At 44.1% G+C, this 27,702-nt stretch overlaps 1 protein-coding gene across 2 annotated transcripts in view; it reads right to left on the minus strand.

Annotated features, from left to right (window-relative positions):
• The window catches only part of CRHR2 (corticotropin releasing hormone receptor 2), a 255,839-nt gene that overhangs the window by 16,555 nt on the left and 211,582 nt on the right, over positions 1 to 27,702 (minus strand). For both annotated transcript variants that reach the window (XM_077809521.1, XM_077809522.1), the window contains 3 exons: positions 12,680 to 12,765; positions 7,616 to 7,751; positions 3,973 to 4,014 (listed from right to left, as the gene is read on the minus strand). In XM_077809521.1, the coding sequence (XP_077665647.1) occupies positions 3,973 to 4,014; positions 7,616 to 7,751; positions 12,680 to 12,765 (264 nt within the window). The remainder of the gene's footprint in view (positions 1 to 3,972; positions 4,015 to 7,615; positions 7,752 to 12,679; positions 12,766 to 27,702) is intronic.

Here is a 27,702-nt window from a genome sequence, read left to right on the forward strand (position 1 = left end):
ATTCTAGAATAATTACTCCACTTTGGAAATGCACTAATTATTCTGGAATTAAGTGACTTGTATTCCAGAATAGAATGTCCACACGGGGAGCTATTCCAAAATAGTTATTGCAGAATAGTTGATTCCACAATAGGTTTCCTGGTCAATTCCCCTCTATAAACAAGCTTAGATACAGCAATTGAGAATGAGGTTCTAAAGCAGAGGTCACTGAAAAGAGAGGTGGGTGCAGCAACATCACAAGATTAATGAAGGATGTAATTAATATCAATCAAATGAGCAACCGGTGAGGGGGTGTTTTTGGTCTCAGTAAACTGGTGTAGCTCCACTACTTTGAATGGAGTTCCTTTGAGCTACACTGGGGTAAATATGACACACTAAATATGTGGACGAGGTCAGAAGAATGCAAACACTATTTCTGTATTTCCATTCTTATGTCATTATTTCTGTTCATGTGCACTGAGAAATATGACGTTTCTATAGTAGACACGTGAATAATGTTGAAATCAAGGCGTGGCCAATACAATGAAGCAGTAAGTGATATTATTTTCGGTCACTGTTTAGACATCATAAGCATATGTATATATACACAGCCAAAAAAAAATGCATTACGGAGAGAATAGTCTAACACATGAAAAATTAGCATACTTTTGAATAGCTGACTATCTTTTGGCAATGATTAGGACAACCTGCTGTGGCATTGTGATTCAAACTGTCCCAACTGCGCTGCAGATTTTGAAAGCCTAAACCTATCAAAAAGCCTTACCAATAATGTTTTTCTAGATCTGGATTTAAATAATGGACAATACAAATTCAGAAAGCAGGTGTAATAGCTATCATTTAAAAGAAGCACTCTTAAGGAGATTTCAAAGATCTGAAACATGCATTATGCAGTCAAGGTGGCAAGATGGGACGCATGTTGAATTTCAAACACGACTGGAATGAAATCTATCGGATTGGATCATGGAACAATAGATGACGTGTCTGGTTTTACATTATATATTCTTCCATCCTTTCCCTTCCTTCATCCTCTTATCTATACTTACGATATATAGGGCTAAATTATGCTCTCAGAGGTATACACAAGATTCCCTTTGATCCCAAATCAACAGCAGCCTTACTTATATCCTAGGGCACAATTCTAGTCATAGCAGGAGATGCTGTGGGATGTTATACAATTCTTACTGCTGCTACAGGATGAATGCAGTATCCATAAGTGTCAACAAGCACCGAACATGCTAGTGCTTGAGTATCCTGATAAAGGACCGTGGTTTCCCGAAAGGTGGGAAGATTGCAGGGATGCCTACCACAACAAAGTCTCCTCAGGTTAGGATTTGCCTGCCCTGTATTAAAACAGATACAGTATGAGCTTAACTGGCTCATAGAGGACATCTGCAGATCAATTTCGCCTGCCCAGTTTCAGAGTCACCAAGCGCCACTGAGCTCTACCCTTTCACATATTCCATGAGAAACAAGTTCATCTGTGATTCTTTTTATGAGCGCAAATTATTTCAGGGAGAGGCTGGAATAAACAATGTGCAAAGAGGTGCTTTTGTCTTCCTTGTCAACAGGGGAGTTCTTTGCCTAGCTTGTGATTGTACATATTCCCCAGCTAACTTAGAGACATGAATGTAAAATTGCATTCATTTGCCTTTCTAATACCAATCACCATATCTTTGGGCTCATCTCACCATTAAAAAAACCCCCTAAAATAAAGCTGAACCAATGGCTCAGAGCAGCAGCCACTTGGGTAAGGAAAACTGATTATCTACAAGAGGAGGTAAAAAAGGAAGAAATAGAAGAATCAAGGATGAGCTGACTTGCACAGAATTAAGTAATTTAATAGAATGGAAGAGACTCAGCACTCACAGGTGGATTGAAAGTGCTGGGTATCAAGTGGATTTGTGATCCTACCTGACTCACGGTGGGTCCTTTCAGCAACGAATGGATTACGCTCTGCCCCACATTGAATGGTATTTTTTCCCCATCTGGGACATTCTTTTAATAGATCAAGTGGAATTCACTTCAAGTTTATAGAAGCTTGAACTATTTTTCATTTTATTGGGTAATGCTAAGCACAAATGAATGGAGAATGCTTGCACCAAGAGGAATAAGGGGTGTGAGAAGATCTGTTGTATGGCATGCCTGCCAGTGAAGGGAAAGCATATCACACACTGGCTTGACAACTCAGGCCCTCCCACAGCCTAGGTGGCATGGCACAGCTGACACGCAGGCTTTCTGATAAGCCTTTCTCTTCACAAAGAGGCACTGCTGAACCCCTACTGCGAAATGCTGCAACTGATGTGGCATGCTTTAGTACTTCCACGCAATATAATCACAAAGAGGCTCTTGAGAACTAGTGGCAAATATTAACACTTATCGTCATTCTTGCTCGTATCTAGGCTGCTTGGAACCTTCTGTTTCAAATGAAAAGTTTGCATTTGTCATATAATAATACCTCGCCCTTATGTAGCACATTTCATGTTTCAATCTCAAAGCACTTTACAGGGTGGAAGTCAGTATCATTATATAACCTGGTCTATGCTACATCTCACAAAGAAACAGCTAGGAAGCCCACTGGGGATTAGGCAGTCAAAACCAAGGCACACAGGAGACATAAAAAGACACAGAAACCCAGATAGGGACCCTAGTACTGATGAACCATAGTTGGGACAAACACAGACCTGAAAAGCACACCAGGTCCGGCAATACACAGCTATCAAGACATACAGAGAAGAATATGGCAGCTCTTCTAGGGGCCAGGTCATCTTTGGTGTAAGCCCACTGAAATGAATGGAGTTACAGGAGTAGTGACTTTGGCTCAGGGTCTGGAAAAAGGTCTTGGAACCCCGCCATAGAGAAAATGCATCTTTGTCCATGCGATATTGCTCCCACCCCAAGAAAACTGAAATATCCCCAGAATAATCTGCTAAAACAAACTACAGCAAGGACTGCCTACCTGCTCCTGGTCAAGGCCATAGAATGGAAAGCTATCTGGATACGCAAGGCAATGGTAACATAGTGCACCAATCAATGAGAGTCTGGGGTGTTTAATGAAATCAGTGGGCCAGATACCAGCCCATGTTCATTACTGCGGTGATGAGAACAGGCTACTGTGGCCCCCTGGAGAATCTGCCCTGTGCAGTAGCAGCATAAAATTGTCATATATGGCCACAAAGTGATAGAAGGATATACTTTTATGCACAATGCATAATTAATCTGTGGAACTCATTGCCACAGGATGTCATTGAGGCTAAAAACTTAGCTGGATTCAATAAAGGATTACACATGAATAAGAATAATGAGATCATCCACTGTTAGAATAAGCAGGATAAGAAAAAAATGGAGAAGGGATATAAACCCTCATACTTCAGGAACTAAGTCAGCCACTAACTGATAGGAGTTAGTAAGAAACTTCCGGTATGGGCTGCTTATTCCAGAATTGTTCTTTATGGGTTCTTGTTCCCCATGCTGCTTTCCTCCCTCATCTTTCTCTGAAGCATCTGGTACGGATCACTCAGAGACAGAATACTGGATAAGAAAGACCACTAGACCAGTTCAATAGGGCAATTCCTATGTGAAATGTGTTGTCATGTACTGTGGATTCTTAACCAATGCGTGGCACAAAAGATATTGAATCACAATTGAATAAACAAACAATCATCTTGAACAAGCTCAGAAGTCATACACTGAATTAAATGCAATGAATTATTCAAGTGAAGAACAAAAATCATCATCTATAGGTACATCAGCATTGCATTAACGTGTCAACCCCTGTTTTAAAGGCATTGTAAGCAAAGGGCAAACATGTAGCGAGTTGTAAAGGTCAGAAGCACATCAATGGAGATGTCTTCAAGAGTACCAAAGGTGATGTGAATGCAAGGCAGTGAAAATGCATTTCATTTCCCTAAAGTCAGACACTCAAGCCGCTTACACTTTATGATAATTGCACTACCAGCGTAGGATGCTACTTACCTCGCCATTCAAGAAGCAGTAAAATACTGACACAAAGAAACCCTGGAAAAAAATGAAGGGAATCATTATTAGATCATTATTTGAACAAAGCACGGTGACACATGTAGAAAAGTGGGTTTAGATGTGTCCTAGAGTTATACTGCCACAATGGCTGACAGAAACTTACCACCCATCTCTGTTTTCTGTTACTGCTCTTAGAGGAAGATGGCTGCAGTTCGTTACACTTCCTTGGGGTCTGTTTCTACAGCCACAGTCATGTCGAAGAGCACTTACCAGAGTGGCCCCATTGCTACTCAGTAGAGTATAGGACCCAACGAGGTAAAGACGTAGGGCTGGAGTCTGCCACCCTCAGGGTATGTCTCAACTGCAAATAAAGATGTGATTCTACCAGGGGTGGGCACATCAGTGCAAACTAACAACTCGACATCACACACGGCTGGGCAACAGAATTCGGTTTCCATGCAGCCATGGTAAGGAAAAGGGTACGCCGGGTTGGCTTCTTACGCATAACATGTGGGAATGGTTTCAAACTGCAGTGCCATCCTTTCCCATAGTAAGCAATGGGTTGGGTTTCACATTTAAAAGGAGGGGCTGCGGTTTTCGGATGCAACACAGATCTTTCCCCACCCCACCGTGTGGCTATTCTCCGGGATGATCCCTTTTAGCCAAGCGCAAACAGCCCAGCATGAATGGGGTACAGAGAAGGGCTACTAGGATGATCTGAGGAATGGAAATCCTGTCTTATGAAAGGAGACTCAAGGAGCTTGGCTTGTTTAGCCTAACCAAAAGAAGGCTGAGGGGAGATATGATTGCTCTCTATAAATATATCAGAGGGATAAATACCAGGGAGGGAGAGGAATTATTTAAGCTCAATACCAATGTGGACACAAGAACAAATGGATATAAACTGGCCATCAGGAAGTTTAGACTTGAAATTAGAAGAAGGTTTCTAACCATCAGAGGAGTGAAGTTCTGGAACAGCCTTCCAAGGGAAGCAGTGGGGGCAAAAGCCCTGTCTGGCTTCAAGATTAAACTTGATAAGTTTATGGAGGAGATGGTATGATGGGATAACATGATTTTGGCAATTAATTGATTTTTAACTATTCATGATAAATAGGCCCAATGGCCTGTGATGGGATGTTAGATGGGGTGGGATACGAGTTACTACAGAGAATTCTTTCCAGGGTATCTGGCTGGTGAATCTTGTCCACATGCTCAGGGTTCAGCTGATCACCATATTTGGGGTCGGGAAGGAATTTTCCTCTAGGGCAGATTGGAAGAGGCCCTGGGGGGTTTTCGCCTTCCTCTTAAGCATGGGTCACTTGCTGGAGGATTCTCTGCACCTTGAAGTATTTAAACCATGATTTGAGGACTTCAATAGCTCAGACATAGGTGAGAGGTTTATTGCAGGAGTGGGTGGGTGAGATTCTGTGGCCTGCATTGTGCAGGAGGTCAGACTAGATGATTGTAATGGTCCCTTCTGACCTTAATGTCTATGAGTACATACCCATGCTCACAGGTGGGCTTGTACTGGGGCAGCTAGCCTGTCCTGCAGCCCATGGCACCATGTTTTCACTACTGTTATTGTCTGTGCTCGCTAGGTTAGGGCTATGCCCACCTGTGCTGCAATCACACCTTCATTTGCTATGCAGACATACCCATGTTTGTGTTCAGTGGTGTTTTACTCTGCAAGTAGACCCACTGATTCTGGTGGGATTATGCTGGGAATGATGTACTACTCCATTAAGTCAGGGCGGTAAAATATCACCCTGAATAAATAAGAATGCATTAAAGATAGCTGATCTAGATACACAGGGTGAATTCCTTGCCCAGCTGAAGTCAATGGCAAATCTTCCACTGACTTCAGTGGGCCCAGGATTTCACCCAAAGTTATGTAATCATTGACATTACAAATGGAAAACGCCTATTAGATCACCCGCAATCGCAGCATGAAGTCCACTGATGCAGGACAGAGCAGATAATATACACTTTCTAAAGGAGTATTTGAAATCCCTTTTACTGTCTCAGCTACTATTGTTATTTATTGGTACTGCGGTAGCACCTAGGAGCCTCAGCCATGGACCAAGGTCAGGCTTGACAAAGCCCTGGCTGGGATGATTTAATTGGGGATTGGTCCTGCTTTGAGCAGGGGGTTGGACTAGATGACCTCCTGAGGTCCCTTCCAACCCTGATATTCTATGATTCTATGACCAGGACCCCACCGCATGGGCCCTATACAAACACAGAACAAAGGGGTTGGTTACAGTCCCAACGAGCCTATGACAGTTGCTCTCTTTCCATGAGAGCATCATGTTACTAAGAGTCCCATTCTGACCACAAAGGGAATGCGATGCCCAACTGGAGGGCAACAGCTTACTCCTGTTGAAACCATTGACTTCAGGGTGCGCAGAATCAGATCCTTGCTCTACAAAGTGATAGAGAGAAATATACTATCTATCGCAACAACTGAGTTTTACTTTCAGCAATGGGGTGTACTACCTCATATCATAACACAGATCTACTTCCCAGCTGTTCTCTCTTTCACATACCCCACTGCAGCATTATCATCATAAACCAACCATTTCTTCTGCAGGCAACGAGCATGACCAGGTAAAATACGCAATTTATTTTACACAGTGAAAAATGCAGTAAGTCTTATTGCTTAGGAACAAAATCTCTCCTTCAATAGTTTAAAAGGGCTGTTTTTCTTCTTTGCTTTTGTGCTTCTTTTACTGGAGTGACACTTTGGGCTTCAAATACAAATATGAAATCATTATCCATATCCGAAAGCTTTTAGAACCCACAGTCATAGACCCTGCCTTTCAGCCGTAGTTCCCAATCACTGCTACGCATATCGGCACTGGTGTTCTTGGCTGCATCCCTGCTGTAGGGACTGATCCCATGGAAGTCAGTGGCAATACTGAACTTAGGCCCCTATTCAGGAAGGTGACTAACGACATGTCTAAACTTTAAGCACGTGCACAGCTCCAGTGAAGGGCTTCAAATGAGGCATGCGCTGAAGTGCCTTCCTGAATCGAGGGTTCAATGATGAGTCCGCGTGCTGGACCCGGAGTGCTGTTACTACTTCTGCTCATTGCCCATTCAAACCTGATCCTGTTCCGATCACAGCCCTGGCAAAACTCCCACAGACTTCAGTGACAGGAAAACACAGTCTTCAGGGGTGCATGCTCCAATCAGCAACAAAGTTTGGGACAGACCAAATTCCACTGCAGATAAGAGCATGTGCCATTGCACAAGAGGTGGGACAGGACTCCAGTTGGTACAACCAAGCTCTTGATCAAGTGAACTCATGCTTACTTAACAGGGGGTCTCTGCCACATGCAACATACTATATACAACCATGCATCATTAAAACAAACAAGCATTAAAAGAAAATGACGAATTATATGTATTGCAATGGCACCTAGTAGCCCCAGGCATGGAGCAAGGCCTCATTGCACTAGGCGCTGTATAAACACAAAAGCAAAAGACAGCTCCTGCAGCAATGAATTTACCTTCTAAGCCAACTTGTTTAAAGTGTTACTTGTACTAAGGGGTTCTCATTGCCCCAAGCCTCACAGCCAAGAGCATTGGGGATCCCTTTAGCAGTGCCCAATACTTGCGATTAAGCGTGCTCTCCTACCTGAAAAGACTGCAAGAAGGAATTGAAGTAGATGAAGACTATCTGGGAAATGTCGTCTTCGCCGGGGTTCACAAAGAAAAGCATGTAGGTAATACCCAGAAGAGGCAGAAGGACTAACGTAGCCTTGACTGCCTTCCTGTAGGGTGCAAGCAGAGAGGCAAAGTTATTAGGAGAGGAAAACCAGGCTGAGTTATGTAACCCTCAGAGAACCACTCACCCGCAGGGAATTACAATGAAGAACTGGAGAGAGGAGGCCTGAGACCAGCATAAACCATGCATGACTCCACAGTGCTTACTGGAGTCACATTGGTGCTAAACTGGTGTGAGATCAGTATCATCGTTCTATCTTTTCCCAACAGATACTCCTAGACAACTCCCCCTCCTAGAAGTTATTCCCATCTTCTCCAACCCTCACCATGAAGCCCCTCCCCGAATCATTAGCACTCCCTTAACATCCCAGATTCCCCTCCACAAGCCAGTTCCCCCGCCTCTACTCTGCCACCAGGCCACCTCTGTTTTTTTCCTCCTCACCAGTTCCTGACTTAGACATGCACACTAGGCTGCTCTCCCGTACTGGTTTCCCATCAGGGAGAGCAATGGTGAAGATCGATGAGGCATTTTGGCAGCTGGGAGTGATTTGTATTGGGATTCTCTCCACACCTGCTCTTCCTAGTGGTGGTGGGAAACCTGCATTGATACAGGTGCTTCTATTTACCTTCTCAGCGCTGGAAAATGAATTGAAAGGCCCGACGGACAAGTACATGCTACTCTATGTGTTTCATGTTTACTACTACATTTACTAGGCAGGCGTTGCAAGTTCAATGGGATCCAACATTGCTAGCGATTAAAGATGGGCCTGGATTGACATCTGGATTGAAACTATTTAGAAGTTCAGAGAAATTGCTGGGAGGAGTGGTTTGGATCCAGTCCCATATTTTTAGCGATGTGTATTTTTAGGAGAGATTCCTAAACAGAGTCTAAGAACTGACTGGAATATACCACTGTGATATTTAAGGAAGCTGGCAGTAAACTGTGAAATGATTTGTGGTGGCGAGATTTTGTGATATGATCAAATTACAGTCTATTCCAGCAACTTTGCACTGTGATTAGTGTCATTTCCAGTCTGCTAGTTAATTAAGCAACAAGAAATTACTGATTTATAATTATAACATTAAGGGAGATGAAGAAGCATACATTTAACAGCCAGATTGGATTTGCACTGCTGATATGCGACTGGCATCTCTTCCGGTCAGACTTCAGGAGTAAGATGCTGTATTTAAACAACTGTATTGGTGACTAGTGCTGGCTATGCCTTGAAACAAGCCTTTTGATTCATTCTGGGACCGCTAAACCACGCAAATAAAATGCGAGTTTCATTCAGTTGTTTGAGAGGTGCTGCTGAAAAGATGAAAATAACTGGCAGTCCTCACTTCATGTGATTGGCCGCATGCCCTGGGTTTGGGAAGTGTGCCCCGTAGACCGCTGGACAGGTACAGCTGGATACAGGCAGCACGATGGAACATAAACGGGAGAATGGCACCTGGTATGCCCGGGCACAACTTCAGCGATGTTAACAGAGCTGCCCCTGGCTGCACACTATCTTGCATAGCTCCTGTCAGCCTGTATGCGAGTACCACACAGTCATTAATGTATGTATCCTCACAGCACCCCTATGTGATAGGGAGCTGGTGTTTCCCACCCCTAACAGCAGGGGGGACTGAGGCACGGAGAGATTAGGTGACTTGCCCACTTGCCTGGCACAGCCAGGAAGCCCCAGTCCAGCGCCTTCATCACAAGACCATTTTTCCTCTCACCTCCTCTAAGCCAGGGCAGGATTTGTCCCCCATATCCCTAACATTCGTGAAATAAGGATTAAAATAATCCTTCTACTCTTTGATTTCAGGAACATTTGGGCTAAACTGGGGAAAGCTAGATAACAATGGATTAAAAATATGGGTTAACGTCTAATCTTGCCCTGGGATTCCAATTGATATGAACAGATGATGGATTATTGTCTGCCAGGAGACAGGTAAAATCCTTCTATTTGCTGTTGTGAATTAAACTGGCATTTAACCAGCATGGGATTCCTATGTGTCTTTCAGGTCCTCATAAATTAACTAAAGATAAACAGAAGGCAAAAGGATAATAATGTAAGAGGAGGACAGGCAGATGGCACGCTCCTTCACCGCAAGGAAATGCTTGTCATTATGTACAAGAAAAAAGAATGAGAAGAAAATAAAGAATAACCCACGGCCATTTCTCAGTGAAAAGGAAGGGAAATAATAGAAATCCCTGCATGTAACAGGGTGCTGAGCCCCTACTCTGATCTGGCACGCAAGGAGTTAACTGTCTATTCCAATTACTGGCAGTGTGGTGTGAGCAGAGGTCAGCAGGGGGCAAGGGGAATGGGAAAGAACAACTGCCACCGCACCAGGTTATGAAATATCATGTGGCTTTTCTGTCTGCTGTTGCTGCTGCTAACCGATGTGACTCAAACTCCTGGCCACAAACACTTGGGAGAGGCGCTCTGTGAAAGGCTTTTGATCATGCTGGCCATCCCTGCCAGCTAACACTGCATTCTGAACCCAGCACCGCTCTGCAGTGACACACTGGTCAGCTGGAAACATTCATTACCTCCATCGCTTTCTCTCTCTAGACACTCTCTGACCCACTTTCTCAGTCGCACTAGCAAGAAGCCTGAGCTCAGCTAACACCCCTTCTGGTTTAGCGAGTGATTTCCTTCCAGTACAGGCAGCTCACGTGCCCATCCAGTATCCTCCCACTTGTGCTCCTGCCTGTTTGTTGTATTCACCAGTTGCTTATCATCTTATACTTTGATTGTAAGTACTTCAGGACAGGGGCTGTCTCTTTGGAGTATGTTTGTACAGCATCTAGCACAATACAGCTACCACCCATACCAATAAACAATACGAATATGGTGTATTCTCAAGTTTAAGCGACTATTGGGGCAATACTATTAGATATTACTTGTACTGCAGTAGCATGTAGGAGCTCCAGTCATGGAGCAGGACCCCCCTGGGTGCTGTACAAACACAGAAGAAACGGCCCCTGAAGTTCCAAGTGTAAGAAAAGAGACAACAGGCGTATAATAATAATAATAGTGCCTATCTCTTACACGGTGCTTGTCACCAGGAAATCTCAACCTGCTTTACAAGGCAGTATCATTCTCTCTATTTTACAGATGGGGAAACTGAGGCACAAAACGGCAAGGTGACTTGTCCAAGGTCACCCAGCAGGCCAGGCATAGCACCCAGGTCTCTTGAATCTCAGTCCAGTTCTTTCTCTACATACAGACAGGGAGCACAAGGAAACAATGCTGGTCAGCATGCTAGGCAGTGGTCTCAACTCGCAGCTGCCTAACCATTTAAAAAGGGCAGTTTCTTTTATGACGTTACTACTGTTAAGTTTAAAAGATTAGCTGAAACATGAGGGACCCCCAATGCACTGCATGAGGCTTGCATGAAATTTTTATTCAGCGTGTGCAGAAGCAGCTTTGCCGCTTCATGAAAACAGTTTGTGACAAAAATCTGATCATCACTACCTGTGCAGGGAAAAAGCCAGCTCCTCTTATTCAAGCTGTCTGGGAATGTTTTCACATGCCCCACCATTCACCCCAGGGAGAGCAAGGAACTGAGATCTCAGTCTTTTCCCCCTGTTGGTTTTGGAACCATCGCATGAGGCTTGAGCAGGGAGAACGGAATTTTTTTCTACCATGGGCTTCATTTCTCAGTGACTGTGCAGAGGGGAATCGAAGCAAGAGCATCAGGCCAGTGCATTAACCTCACAGCTTACCCTGAAACCATGTTTCAAGGACCAAAGCAAAAGGCAAGCAGTGGGCCAGACAACAAAGCCACGTTGCTCAGGCAAAACTTCCTTTCAAAACACAAGCAGGCCAGTTTACAGACTTCAGGGTTCAGCGCTCAGCTTGGGAGCCTGAGATTTCACACAGTAGTGACAGATGATTTGGGGAGTCCCAGTTGTGCCTGCCATAAAACCCCTGCAGAGCTTGAGGGACCTGCATAACCATACAAGATCTCACTCTGCACTCTAAAGGCCCAGTCTTGCAAGGTGTTCAAGTCAGCATTCCCTGCAAGGTGCTTACGGCCTCTGCATTGCTCCTTGTATTTGGATGTACAGTAATCTGTGGGCATGAACAGAAACATTTCTGTGTCGACCAGCGTGATCCGTGGGCTCAAGAATATGACCCAATCCTGTACTCAAATGCCTACTGCCTTCGCTGGGAATTTACGAACGCAGAAAAGGGATCCGAATTTGTGCCTCCACGTCAGCTATTTATTTGGCAGTCGAAGTATTATTACATGCACCCACAAAATTGCATGCATGAGCGGGGAGGCAATTTGTTACAGGTTGTGCATTTCTACACTCATCAGTCAACTAAGATCCATCAATATTCTAGCCATCAGTGCAGTGGATTACAGAAACACGTCACTTGTACAGCTATTGTAATATATTTTGAAACAGGGAGTTAAATGCTCTCCTCTCACGAACCAATCATATTTTACTGGAGAGGAAAAAGTGGCTTTCTTGATGGATCACATTTTACACCAGACTGACCTCGCTAGTGACATTGGGCCAAATTCTGAAACAGGTACTTTTGCATATGTACAGTAGAGGCACATGAGCATCCTGAAGCATGTAGACAGGTTAGGAGATTCAACAGTGCATATCAATCTGCACATAAATCCCAACTGTGTGTGTCTGCTTTCATCCATGTACATAAATGGAATGGGTGCAAGAATGTATGCAAATTTCTGTAGATGCATTTTGAAAAAAAAAACCCTGAAAATAACTTGCCCCATGAACAATGATATTGTGCCCTAGCAGGGCATGCCTAAAGTATAAGGAGATACAGTTACCAAGCCTAGGTGTACAATCCTAAAATACAAAGGCAGAACGTCAGGGCAAGCGGTGGAGTATGCAGTGTTTTAGGTGTCTAATTAATAAAACCCCGCAGTGTACATACTGCACAGAGGAGGTCAGAACATTTCTTGTAACAACTGTGAAAAGCCCTGGCCAACTTACCTGTATTGTATTGTTTCTGAAGTGGTTGAAGCTCTCAGTTTTGTCATTAAAATCCTAACAATGTTAAATAGAAATACAAAATTTATCTGGAAAAGGGAAAGAAAAGATCAATGAGCTAAAACAGGAGTTAAAAAATGAGATATACAGAGAAGAAACATCAATAGTCATATACAGTGAGCCTGATCCCACTGACTTCAATTGGGCCAGGATTTCCCCCATAATATCAGTGCGCATGGAGTCTAGTCACTTTTGAACAGCAGAAGCAGGTGCCATCTGAAAAGAAGTTTGTGAAACAGACTGTGAGGCCATGAGTTCTTCCTGAGGCCGTGCTGGTCCAACTCTCCCACCCCACCCCCAACAAATAGAACCATTCCAGCCAGATGGGATGCCAGAAACTAGTCAGAAATCTGGATGGAGGCTACAGAGCTATTTTCTAAGCCTGTAAACTCCTCCTTCCCTTCACAAACCTGCTTCCTGCTGGAGTATCATGTCTGAGCTTGATGCGGATTTGGAAACACCGAGAAATCAGGCCTGATATACATTTTTATGCATGTTAAGGAACTGGAAGCACTGCAGTATTTGGACTCAGAGTAAGAGACCAAGGACAATGCTGCAGTGACCTCATACAGGAAGTACCTGAAAAGTAAAATATTAAACAACAAATCTTCCCAAAATATCAGCGTAAAGTGTTTATAGTGCTCCACTTTAGAAAGTTTTCAGCCAGCCACAAAATACAGTTTTCCTGATTTCGATCTCACTTATACAAGCTTGACACTGGTTCAACTCCAGTGGATTCACTCCTCATTGACAATGGTTATTACTGGGGTAGCTAGAAACCCCAGTGATGGAGCAGGACCGTGGTGTGCTAGGTGCTATACATGCATGGAACAAAAAGGCACCCTCTGAAGCATCAGAGATAGTCACAGCTGGAGATGGGGCACTGGGTGGGGTGGTCTGGTGATCTGAGATGGTACCAAAAATTCTCCCTCTCTCTCGCAGGTATTTGGCTGGTTTTTTTCTTGCTCACATGCTTAGGGTCAAACTGATCGCCATGTGTGGGGTCAGGAAGGAATTTTCCTCCAGCTCAAATTGGTGGTGACCATGGTGGTGGTGATGGTGATTCACCTTCCTCTACGGCATGGGGCACAGGCTGCTTGCCAGGATCATCTGGGTCTACTTTACTTAATCAATTCCATTACCATTGCAGGGGCCTCAGGAATTGGCACACCTGAGCCCCTCCTGTTCCCTGTATGTGGCACACACTAGTTTAGTCTCCTGCAGGGTGTATTACTTTGGTCTAATTTTGGTTGTTGGGTTTAGTGGGCGGGTGGTGTTGGTGGCCTGTGAAATACAGGAGGTCAGACTGCATGATCTGGTGGTCTCTTCTGGCCGTAAACTCTATGACTATGACAGTCCCTGCCCCAGACAGCCTGTGACCCAAATATTCGTCAAGAGACAACAGATGGATACAGACAGACAGACGAGGGAGCACAAGGAAACAATGAGACAGTCCTGGTCAGCATCATGGGCAGTAATCTCAGCACACCAGCTACCTAATCATTGCCAAGTGTTTTGAAGGCGTCGCAGCAAAGGAGAGGTTTATGAAGGGATGTGAAGGACGACAAAGTAGTTTTGTGGATGTTTATGAGTCCAGTAACATCAATAGGAGCTACAGGTGTTCGACCCCTCTGAAAAATCTGGCCACTTCCTTACTGGGCATTTACTTAGGTGCCTAAATATGGATTTGGGTGTCTAACCTCAGGCACCTACATTTGTACTTTTGGGCCTGTGACTAGCCTAAAGTCAGACAGCCAGTCAGCGGCAGAGTTGGGAACAGAACACAGGATTAGCGGCTCCCAACCCTTGCTCTAGCCACTAGAAATTCCTGTCTTCCTAAACCATGTGTGGGGTGGCAGAGTGTGGTGAGAACAGAATTCTTACGCGTCTTTCTGCTGGCAGCAATGTTCAGTTTGTAGTGGCTGGGGGAAGCAATGATCAAATGACAGCTCAGCAAGGCCACACAGGCCTTATAAGACTTTTCTTAGATAGTGACCATAATGAGATCGTGGGTAGGACAATAATCAGATTAGGTGTGTCCTCAGGAGCATATCACATGGATTTATGTTTTCCAATTGGACACTAAAGCCTTTACCTTTTAGGCATTGGCATGCAATGGGGGTGGCTAAGAGACACCCCCTCTCCCTGCCCCCGCCAACTCCAGTGGGAGCTCAGGAAGGTGCTGTCTTAGAAGCACAACGTTTCTCAGGTATGGAAGGGAAGTGCAACCCACGGTTATCCCCCCCTGCTCAGTCAGTTGTCCAGCATGTGTGTAAAGGGAGAGAGATAAGGCTTTGGCCCTGCCTCCTCCAGGCTCTTTTTGGGGTGGCTAGTTCTGCCAGTTTTGGTAGCAATGAGTGATGTAGCTAGTGGCTGAGAATCTCATGTTTGTTTGCTAGTAGCTTGGTCCCAGTTTGCCTTCTTGAGGCTTGAGACTGGGTGTCACACCTAAAGAGGTCTCTCTGGAAACCTGACTCTTGTTCTCTTGTTCCACGCATCACACTACATCACGGAGATGGGTTCTGCACATTTTTTGCCCTGGCACAAGAGTAAGGACTAGGATTTCACTCGGCCCCTGAATATGGTTGTGGAAGTGGTGAGGTTTTCTGTGCCCACACACAAGAGGCAGCACAAATCTGCCCACACACAAGAGCATCTTGGTGATGTGAATTTATGAGCATTTTTATCCCAAAGGAATTATGTGGTCATGAATGTCAAGAATTTAGGATTCAAGTCAAATTAGAGAGTTGATCTTTACAACCAGTTTGAAGCCAGTTTTACCCTCCAAAAATTAAAGCTCTAGTTAAAGTTCACTTTAGGTGTTCACATAATAGCTAGATAAGCCCTAGCATGATCAATGAGGTCACTCGTGTCACCTGTTCATCTTAACCTTCCCAAAGGTCTAACTCTGCTAACATTATCCCATGGAAAATTCACGTCTGAATTCCCAAGAGTACCATTTTGCTATCTCCCATAATGCTCACTTAACGTGCATCATTCATGAGGCTACCACCTTTTCAATGTCAGTTACCTCCTGCACAATTTGTTATGAATAGCGTCACATTTGCTCCATATACACTTGTCACACTATATTCCTTGAAATGTGCTACCCAGCATGGGAAAAAGGGATGTGTTTCAAGAACGTCTTTTAACCAGCAACTCAGCTGTCATGCTCATTAATAGCTAGAAGTGAATCACAGACATACTTCATTCATGGATTGCAAAATGCCAAAAGCCTTAAAACTCTACACACGGGAATGCGGAGGTAGGTAACAAAGGGATAAGTTCCTTATAAGATCCACAGATAGATCTCAGACGTCTTGAGTCTACTGCACAGTAGCATTATTAAAGTGCTGGTGTTACAGAGAACCCTGAAAGAGACTGATAGATTGCAAGCAACTATGCTAGCGTGTGAACTCAATCCCTATCTGTCTTCTCTGAAAAGCAGCCCACACCTCGTGCCCTGATGCCGAAACCTGCTAACTTCCATCTAGTGATCCCACCTTCCCCCTCAGATGTCTGACTCTCCCCTAAGTGTTGAGACAAAGCTCCAATAAAAATTAATTAGTCTATGATGCCTGTATTGAAGTAATTAGAGCAGACGTTAATCTTCAGAAGTGAGTTTTTAACAGTGATGGTAATTAACTTTGGAGCAGGGATGTGGTGGAGTCTCCATTGCTTGGAGTCTTTACAGCAAGACTGGCCGTCTTGCTAAGAGGTATGCTCTGCTTCAGCTACAAGTAATTTGGCTGGATGCAGGAATTACTGCCAGAAGCTGGGGACGGATCACTCGATAATTGATAATTGCCGTGCTCTGTTCACTCCCTCTGCAGCAAGTAGGAGTGGTCACTGTCAGAAGACAGGATACTGGGTTGGACAGACCATTGGTCTGATCCAGTATGGCTGCTCTTATGTTCTAAATTCTATGGTCAGTGACAGGCAGGACGTCAGACTAGATAATAGTGCTATGCTTTTCATTCAGAGCTCTCAGTGCGCTTTACAAAGGAGGTCTGTATCATTATCTCCATTTAACAGAGGATACTGAGGCACGGAGTAATGACATGACTTGCCCAAGCTCTTTGCCCAGCAGCAGAGCCACAAATAGAACCCAGATCTCATGAGTCTCTGGCCAGCATGCTAGCCCCTCGGCCAAACAATATATTTACATTGAAATATATTCACATTCACTGACGCTTAGGCTCTGAAGTACCTAAGTCACTTTTTAAAATGGGACTTAGGCTCCTAAGTCACACAGGGTATGTCTACACTGCATTGCAAACCCAGATTTGTGGGATCCAGGCTTCTGGACTCAGAGTTTTCAAGCCTGGGTTTAAGCGTTCACACTCCATTGAAAACCTGGTTTTACAACTGCTGGACCTAGGGGTCTCTACTGTGCTACCATACAATCTCAGCAGGACTTGGGCTCTGACCCACCCCCTAGCAAGGCCCTAGGACCCGGGTCCTGAGTGCTTGCTGAACCGAGTCAGACTGATTTGTATGTTGATGGAAGCAGGCTCAAACCTGAGTCAGAGCCCAGGCTTAGTGTGCAGTGCAGACATACCCTAAGGTTTTTTTGAAAATATTACCATTAGTGCACAGATACCACACTGATAGGACATACATAAAAACCTGTGATAGACAGACAGATTCTTCCAGTCCCACTGTTTGCATAAGCATTATTCTCTAGTGGTCTAAGATACTTACTCAGTCCCTGATCAGGCAAACTCCACTTGACATCAAAGGAAGTTTGCCGGAGCAAAAACTGCAACAGTTGAAGGATTTGACCCTTGTTTTTAGTCAGTGAAGCAGAACAATATCAGAGGAAAAGGAAAAGGTGCGGTACTGGTAGGAGGCAGCGCCATACCAGTCGATGCTTTTAAGTCTACACCAAAGCTCCCTGAGAAACAGAATTTCTGAGAAATTCTGATATTGGGATGAAAAGTTGAAATATCGAAACTTTCTGAGGAATGAAAAAGTTCCAATGAATTTCAATCAGCCAACATCAAAATGTTTAATTTAGACCTTTGTTTTTAACTGACTCAAAATGTTTCATTTTAATTTGTCTACTCAGAACAAAGTGCTTTGTTTCATTTCAAGTTGACATTAATTGCTGCATTCACCTGAACTGCCCTGGTCCCTCATAGGAGTTATAATTTCGGGCCCCTTGTGCTTTCATTCTTTCCAATGGATCCATTTCCTTGAATGGACTATATCTCCTTTGATGCATGGTGGAATCTCATCAAGAGGAAGAGATTGTGGGAATTTTTACAGGAATTTGTCTATACCGTTTTATTTGATGTGCAAAGCTGTCCCCCTTTGCTCTGATTAAATGTGTGTATTTCTGTCTGGTCATGCCATGTGCCAAATAGAGGCAACTGGTTTTTTGTGTAGAAAATGTAGGAGAAAAATTGTTTTCTGGGAATGTCCTACAAAAGATTTTGGGGTTTTTTTTAACGAAAAAGCAAAACTGAAAACCCTCAGATTTTTTTATTTTGTTGTTTTTACCTTTCTTTCTTCCCCTTTCCTCCTCCTTTTTCATTGGCAAAATGGTAACAAGGAGATAGGAAGGGAAGGAAAAAGGGAAAGAAGGATTTACAGACACCTACATGGCAACTTAACAGTTGTATTATACATGGGCAAAACATTTCCATCAAAAACATTCTGTCAATTAAAAATACATAAAAATAACCTTTAGCCAAAACCAAAAATATTTTGTGCTCCATTTTGCTTGGTCTGGTCTAGTTTTCAGTGTTCCAAGCAAATCCCACCTCTCTCATATTACCTCTTCCCCCAACCACTTATGCATCAAAGACATCAGACTTGATGCCCCACTTGTCTTGTCCAAGGCCTTTGTCCTGTGACATTAACCCCAATACTCATTTGTCTGAGCTGGCCAGGATCTGTTCCACCCCACTCCTTCTGTGACTAGGAGGAGCCAGGTTAGCATAAGGAGGATGATTTTCTGGCTAGGGAAGCAGGCTGTTACTCAGGAGCTCAAGGTCCAGTTCCCAGATCTGCCACAAACATTCTGTGTGTCCTTGAGCAACTCACTTCAACTCTCAGTGCCTAATTTCCCCATTTGTATACTGGAGCTATTTCTTTTCTCCTACCATTTGTCTGTCTTGTCTTTTTAGATTGTAGGCTCTTTGAAGCAGGGGACTGTCTTTCCTACACATCTATATAGTGCCTAGCACAATGAGGCTCTGACCTCAGCACTACTATGCTGAAAATAAATAATTATTAGTATTCAACAATTGTCTTAGCAAACTGGCAAGTTCATCAAGGGCTGCCCATGCTCCAACTTTGCGGACGTCAGCTCTTGCCACCTTGTATTCAGTGGCGGAGTCCTGAGCACCAGTTTGGAGTTGGTTTAGGTTGGACATTAGGAAAAACTTCCTAACTGTCAGGGTGGTTAAGCACTGGAATAAATTGCCCAGGGGGGCCGTGGAATCTCTGTCACTGGAGATTTTTAAGAGCAGGTTAGACAAACACCTGTCAGGGATGGTCTAGATAATACTTAGTCCTGCCATGTGTGCAGGGGATTGAACTAACTGACTTCTGGAGGTCCCTTCCAGTCCTATGATTCTATGAAATGCAATACCAAATTACGAATCCTGCATCACTACCCAAGCACAGTTAGTAGCTTGAGATCTCATAACTCATTCATGCTCCTTCTTCTAACCATCCTATTTGGAAGTTGTGAAATGAATTGTGAGGAATTCTACTGTGTAACCAACTTAGAGTTGGCACAGAATACAAATCAGCCCCAATATTAACTTTCACAAATGAAAGAAAACAAACTGCCACAGAGGATATAATCTCTAGTGGGTGTTGACTGGTGTGGGCATGTTTCTTTCCCTATTGGTAAAAGATCAACAATGTATGCCTGCATCTCTAATCCTGATCTGCTATAGCCACAAATCAAAATGTCTCACACAAGTGGGGCAAGGTGGGTGAGGAAATACCTTTGATTGGATCAACTTCTGTTGATGAGAGAGACAAGCTTTCGAGCCACACAGAGCTCTTCTTTGGCTATATGGCTTGTCTCTCTCACCAACAGAAGCTGATCCAATAAAATATATTACCTCACCCACCTTGTCTCTCTAATATCCTGGGATCAACATGGCTACAACCAATTGAACCACACAATGTGGTGGCGGAATGATACTGCCTCTTATGTAGGCCATTTTACACATAAGTATTTTAAAGTTTAGTACTGTCAATATAAGGCTTTGTGATAAGCTGGAACAACAAGGAATGAGCATGGTGGGAATTCTTTTCAGAAATGCCCCACAACAGTGATACAGTGGCTGTCTGATACTGTACGTCCCTCACATAGAAGGCCATATGTGCCTGGGTGACGCTTGAAACCTCCCCAAAAACAACGGCTTCCAAACACAAAGTCACTCTGCCCCGAAAAGAGGCAAGGAGAGAGAAAACACCTTTTCGGCAGGACCTCACAAGTGCCTTCATTTCATTCAGCACGTCAGAGTCTCATAAAAACAACACAATAAGGGAATCGCAGAATCATAGAATCATAGAATATCAGGGTTGGAAGGGACCTCAGGAGGTCATCTAGTCCAACCCTGTCATAAATATAAAGGGAAGGGTAAACCCCTTTGAAATCCCTCCTGGCCAGGGGAAAGCTCCTCTCACCTGTAAAGGATTAAGAAGCTAAAGGTAACCTCGCTGGCACCTGACCAAAATGACCAATGAGGAGACAAGATACTTTCAAAAGCTGGGAGGAGGGAGAGAAACAAAGGGTCTGTGTGTCTGTCTATATTCTGTCTTGGCCGGGGATAGACCAGGAATGGAGTCTTAGAACTTTTAGTAAGTAATCTAGCTAGGTACGTGTTAGATTATGATTTCTTTAAATGGCTGAGAAAAGAACTGTGCTGAATAGAGTAACTATTTCTGTCTGTGTATCTTTTTTGTAACTTAAGGTTTTGCCTAGAGGGGTTCTCTATGTTTTGAATCTAATTACCCTGTAAGGTATCTACCATCCTGATTTTACAGGGAGGATTTCTTTATTTCTATTTACTTCTATTTTTATTAAAAGAAAGTCTTTTTGTAAGAAAACTGCATGCTTTTTCATTGTTCTCAGATCCAAGGGTTTGGGTCTGTGGTCACCTATGCAAATTGGTGAGGCTTTTTATCCAACATTTCCCAGGAAAGAGGGGGTGCAAGTGTTCGGAGGATTGTTCATTGTTCTTAAGATCCAAGGGTCTGGGTCTGTAGTCACCTAGGCAAATTGGTGAGGCTTTTTACCAAACCTTGTCCAGGAAGTGGGGTGCAAGGTTTTGGGAAGTATTTTGGGGGGAAAGACGTGTCCAAACAGCTCTTCCCCAGTAACCAGTATTAGTTTGGTGGTGGTAGCGGCCAATCCAAGGACAAAGGGTGGAATATTTTGTACCTTGGGGAAGTTTTGACCTAAGCTGGTAAAGATAAGCTTAGGAGATTTTTCATGCAGGTCCCCACATCTGTACCCTAGAGTTCAGAGTGGGGGAGGAACCTTGACAAACCCCCTGCTCAAAGCAGGACCAATCCCCAACTAAACCATCCCAGCCAGGGCTTTGTCAAGCCTGACCTTAAAAACTTCTAAGGAAGGAGATTCTACCACCTCCATAGGTAGCGCATTCCAGTGTTTCACCACCCTCCTAGTGAAAAAGTTTTTCCTAATATCCAACCTAAACCTCCCCCACTGCAACTTGAGACCATTACTCCTTGTCCTGTCCTCTTCTACCACTGAGAATAGTCTAGAACCATCCTCTCTGGAACCACCTCTCAGGTAGTTGAAAGCAGCTATCAAATCCCCCCTCATTCTTCTCTTCTGCAGACTAAACAATCCCAGTTCCTTCAGCCTCTCCTCATAAGTCATGTGTTCCAGACCCCTAATCATTTTTGTTGCCCTTCGCTGGACTCTTTCCAATTTATCCACATCCTTCTTGTAGTGTGGGGCCCAAAACTGGACACAGTACTCCAGATGAGGCCTCACCAATGTCGAATAGGGGGGACGATCACATCCCTCGATCTGCTCGCTATGCCCCTACTTATACATCCCAAAATGCCATTGGCCTTCTTGGCAACAAGGGCACACTGCTGACTCACATCCAGCTTCTCATCCACTGTCACCCCTAGGTCCTTTTCCGCAGAACTGCTGCCTAGCCATTCGGTCCCTAGTCTGTAGCTATGTATTGGGTTCTTCTGTCCTAAGTGCAGGACCCTGCACTTATCCTTATTGAACCTCATCAGATCTCTTTTGGCCCAATCCTCCAATTTGTCTAGGTCCCTCTGTATCCTATCCCTGCCCTCCAGCGTATCTACCACTCCTCCCAGTTTAGTATCATCCGCAAATTTGCTGAGAGTGCAATCCACACCATCCTCCAGATCATTTATGAAGATATTGAGCAAAACCGGCCCCAGGACCGACCCCTGGGGCACTCCACTTGATACCGGCTGCCAACTAGACATGGAGCCATTGATCACTACCCGTTGAGCCCGACAATCTAGCCAACTTTCTACCCACCTTATAGTGCATTCATCCAGCCCATACTTCTTTAACTTGCTGACAAGAATACTGTGGGAGACCGTGTCAAAAGCTTTGCTAAAGTCAAGAAACAATACATCCACTGCTTTCCCTTCATCCACAGAACCAGTAATCTCATCATAGAAGGCGATTAGATTAATCAGGCATGACCTTCCCGTGGTGAATCCATGCTGGCTGTTCCTGATCACTTTCCTCTCATGTAAGTGCTTCAGGATTGATTCTTTGAGGACCTGCTCCATGATTTTTCCGGGGACTGAGGTGAGGCTGACTGGCCTGTAGTTCCCAGGATCCTCCTTCTTCCCTTTTTTAAAGATTGGCACTACATTAGCCTTTTTCCAGTCATCTGGGACTTCCCCTGTTCGCCACGAGTTTTCAAAGATAATGGCCAATGGCTCTGCAATCACAGCCGCCAATTCCTTTAGCACTCTCGGATGCAACTCATCCGGCCCCATGGACTTGTGCACGTCCAGCTTTTCTAAATAGTCCCTAACCACCTCTTTCTCCACAGAGGGCTGGCCATCTATTCCCCATGTTGTGATGCCCAGCGCAGCAGTCTGGGAGCTGACCTTGTTCGTGAAGACAGAGGCAAAAAAAGCATTGAGTACATTAGCTTTTTCCACATCCTCTGTCACTAGGTTGCCTCCCTCATTCATTAAGGGGCCCACACTTTCCTTGGCTTTCTTCTTGTTGCCAACATACCTGAAGAAACCCTTCTTGTTACTCTTGACATCTCTCGCTAGCTGCAGCTCTAGGTGTGATTTGGCCCTCCTGATTTCATTCCTACATGCCCGAGCAATATTTTTATACTCTTCCCTGGTCATATGTCCAACCTTCCACTTCTTGTAAGCTTCTTTTTTATGTTTAAGATCCGCTAGGATTTCACCGTTAAGCCAAGCTGGTCGCCTGCCATATTTACTGTTCTTTTGACACATCGGGATGGTTTGTCCCTGTAACCTCAACGGAAGTGTCACAGCACACTATTACTGAAAAATTGCTTATGTTCTCATTTTTGCCATATAATTATAAATCAATTTGAATATAAATATTGTACTTACATTTCAGTGTATAGTATATAGAGCAGTATAAACAAGTCATTGTCTGTATGCAATTTTAGTTTGTACTGACTTCACTAGTGCTTTTTATGTAGCCTGTTGTAAAACTAAGCAAATATCTAGATGAGTTGATGTACCCCCTGAAAGACCTCTGCATACCCCTTGGGGTATGCGTACCCCTGGCTGAGAACCGCCGGTCTATAGTAGGGTTTGGCTTCCTTTTGATTCCCTTCACCTCTTTATACAGTTCAGCTACTTAGATCTCATCTTTTTATCTTACCTGCTGGAGAAATTAGGAATTTAAACTCCCTATGAGAACATCTTGCCTGCCCCCTGCCAATCCAGTCCTGGCAGTCAAATTGACTAGATGGTCTCAAACACATCTTTTCCCATCTATAATTTGTATAATGTGTCTCTAATAAAAAAATCCTTATACTCGCTATCTCTTCGTTTGCATAAAATGTAAATATTAATCCATTTGTCGCTCTTTGCCATTTTATAAAACACAGTAAAATCCACCCGATGATTTAGTAACCCAAGCTGAATGTAAAACAGTCATCTCATTGAAGCATTATATACTGTCATCTTGACCTCACTGAACTAATATTCTGCCAGCTTCTTAATTCCCGTTTTAATTGCCCTGCCACATTGCTTTGACATTCTTATTAGATGGAGCTCTTTCATTACGAGAGTGCCCCTTTCAAAGCTTACATGCATCACAGTGACTCCTTTTGGCCTCTAGCAGGATGTGGAATCATCTTCCAAGGGAAACAAGTCCCCAGGCTTAAATTATTTCAAATGGGATTAGATCAATTTCTGGAGAAGACAGTGGAAAAATTCACTGGTACTGGCTAGGGGATAAAATAAAAGGAACTAATAGTCATTTACCCTCCCTAACTTTTATTATATGCTTCAGAACATCCACACTTGTCTCTGACCACGAGAAACACTGGACTGGAATGGCAGGGATGCTTCAGATTGGGACTGAGGTGCATCTGTCAAGCTGTGTGCGGGACAGCGTGCACAGCACCTGCCTGGGTCACGCTATTGCTTAAATTAAAAGGACTTATCAGACCCCTGTGGTCAGCTTTGTAGGGCAAAAAACCCCCTCAGATCAGACTTTTTCATGATGTAACAGACACCATCACTTCCAGCTATTCAACCTCAATTTTCATCCTCTTCATTTCATCTTATTACTCACAGTTATCCAGTATTTCCTACTTCGTCCCTCCAGTGCTTCCTAGTCTCAAGCAGTGAAAAAACATCCCAAAAGAACCATGTGTAACCCTTCTGCCCGTCAGAGTTGGCAGCAACAAGGGCCGGGTTCAATATCTAGGGGATCCATTCCAATAACACAATGCAAACCGGCTCGAGCCCCCACCCAGTGACCTGGGACAAATATATACCACCCCCGCTGGGCGCCTCCAAGAGGCAATACTTCCCCTCTCGCAAGCACATAGTCTGAGTGTAGCAAAAGCCTTTTAATAACAGAGAGAAACAATGTGGCATTATGTTGGGGAAACACCACCAACAGGATTCATAACACAATCCATGAGCAAAAAAACCCCACCCCAAGCAAATTGGGGCATGCCCTTTTCCCTTTGGTTCTTGAGTCCAGCAACCCCAAATCACCCAAAGTCCCAAAAGTCCAATGCCCCAAAAGTCTCTGTCCCTGGTCAGGGCAGCCCCAGAGTTCGAAAGTTTATCTGCGGAGCTTTACCTCCCAACCTGGGTGGAAATGGGACGGGGGTAAGAGGCACCTTACATGATCTGAAGCTGACCACCCCATAACTCCATAGCGGTGCTCCGCTCTGCTCCACTCCGCCAGCCGCCCCACGAACTCCTTCGCTCAGCTCCACGGCCCACAAGCAGCTCCTGCCATCCACAAACTGCTCCACGTCGAACTGCTTCACCAGCCGTCCCGCGAACTGCTCCACAATATATCTTCAGGCTCCCCCACTACTTAACACAACACTCAGTGATTTCAGCTCGTAGTAGGGGAGCCCCAGTGCTGGTGCACTGTCAGCCCAAAGTGAGCTCAGCAGCCTATAACTAGACTTCTAATGAAATCAAAATTAGCTCTGAATTTCCACAGTGAAGAGAGGAGGAAGTGCAATTAGCATGTAAGGCCCTCACCAAGAGGCCCATGCTACCAAGTATTAATACTTGTCCCCAACCTCTCTCCATTCACACAGTTTTGGAACCCATGACCCTTGCCTAGCGAGTGCTACTTAGTTGATGGTGAATCCCTCCATCATAACAAAAGGCCACGTACAGTTCCAAGCACAGTTCCCATAATCAGGGTAATAACAATTTATTCTTCCTGCCCCAATAACAGAGACACTGGGGATCCCACAGCAGCCAAAGTGACCATTTGGGCAGCTATGGTCTCATTCTAGGCATGGTGGGTGTGCCTATGCAAATGAGATTGGCCCCTGAAGTTCTTTTCCACAACTTGCCACACCTCACCACCAGATGTCAGGGTGGAGCTCATCCTGACACTGCTTACACATGTATTTGCAGTATTTCAGCAGTCCCAGTCCTGGGCTTAACCACAAGCCCAGAGACATGAGAGGAAAGTGTAGGGAAAGCTAACCAAACCTGTTTGGACTCTGAGTCTTTGGGGTTCAGTTTGAGATTTGTGACAGCCTGGGTCAGTTCAACTGTCCCTCACTTTAGACCTAAATTTACCTCCACCTCACACATATCTGCTGTTATCTCAGGGTATATTCCGGTGCATTATTTACAGATGAACTGCTGAATCCCCAAAAACATTACTGATATTACATTAGTAGTGCAACACCCATCAGTAGCTTCCCGAATCAATATTTTTCTTTAGTTTTTCATTTGCTTGTCTGCCTCATATTCTAGCCTCAACAAAGAGGTAGGCTGCTAACTGAGCTGAGCCCTAACTGGTGGTGGCAGAAATGCCGTAGATTACACATTCCTTTTTGATAGTGTCCTGCCTATAAAATATATAAACAGGAGACTTCAGAGGCACTGTACAGTCCATACGTAGCAGTGACACTCCTGTATGAAAGTTAATAAAAAAATTATCATTAGTTAATATACTGCATTATGTTCTTATGTACATTGTAGCTCACTAATTCTTTTTGGTCAAGAATTGCAAAGCCTTAAAATACATAATACAACTGACTTCTATGCAGACTGTGGGCTGGGATGAAGACCAATATTTTTGTGGGGAAGAATTTGCCATTAAGCATGTACTGGCCGCTCTGCTGTTATCAACTCTTAATGTACATCCACATTCCCTGCCCCCCCACCCATGCATTAATAGTGATGGCCTAGGCAGGTAACAGATTTTGCACGTTGGTTCTATCAGGAAATGAGACTGTATAAAAAGGGCACCTTCCGCTTCAATAGACTTGTGCTCAGAATCATATTTGCTTACCATAGTGACTAAAGGAAGGATGCACAACTTTTTACTGCTATTGGTTCTGCAGGGAATGCGGTATCCACCTAGACGTGACCAAAAGCACCCCTGTATTCACACCCCACACTCTATTGTAATAATCTTTGTACAAAATACGCCTTGTGAGGTATCACTGTAAAATGTATTACTCACTGATTGGTAATATCATGGTGAAATGTGTTTAGCAACATAGGTAAAGTTATGAACATAAGCTGAAAAGATGACTGAAATGTGGTTACCAGATAAGACTGGGGAGTGGGTAAACCTGTTTCTCAAAGACAAAGGACAAGCTGACGCCTCTAGCCAGGTGTGATCAAAGTTGATGGGAAATCACCTGTCAAGTGGCCATGCTTTGGCAAAGAAGGGGGGTAGGAACTGATTGATCTACATTTTAGGAAGCAGTAGGGAACCTCTTTCACCAGGAGACTCTATGACTCCAACCTTGCAGTGGGAATTAACCTTATCTAGGCGTAAACCTCAGAAAAATGAAAAGGAGTACTTGTGGCACCTTAGACGCTAACAAATTTATTTGCGGATAAGCTTTCGTGAGCTACACCTCGATGAAGTGAGCTGTAGCTCACGAAAGCTTATGCTCAAATAAATTTGTTAGTCTCTAAGATGCCACAAGTACTCCTTTTCTTTTTGCGGATACAGACTGACACAACTTCTACTCTCAAACCTCAGAAAAATGCATTTCAAACCGTGACCGGATTATAAAAGTGAGGGGCAAATACCCTCCCTCCCTCTCTCTCTCTCTTTTTCACTTTCACCCAAGACATAAAAGAAGCAGCCATTTGACTTTGGGAGGGATTCTGACCTGAACTTTGGTCAGCCCTGTTGCTGGGAGCATGCAGTAAGGATTTTACCTTGAACCAAGTCTAGTTTGTTAAGTTTTAGCACTAGCAAGCGTTTTATCTTTATTTCTCTTGTAATC

The sequence above is a fragment of the Eretmochelys imbricata genome, chromosome 2 (genome assembly GCF_965152235.1).
Source record: "Eretmochelys imbricata isolate rEreImb1 chromosome 2, rEreImb1.hap1, whole genome shotgun sequence".
Classification (NCBI taxonomy): Eukaryota; Metazoa; Chordata; order Testudines; family Cheloniidae; genus Eretmochelys; species Eretmochelys imbricata.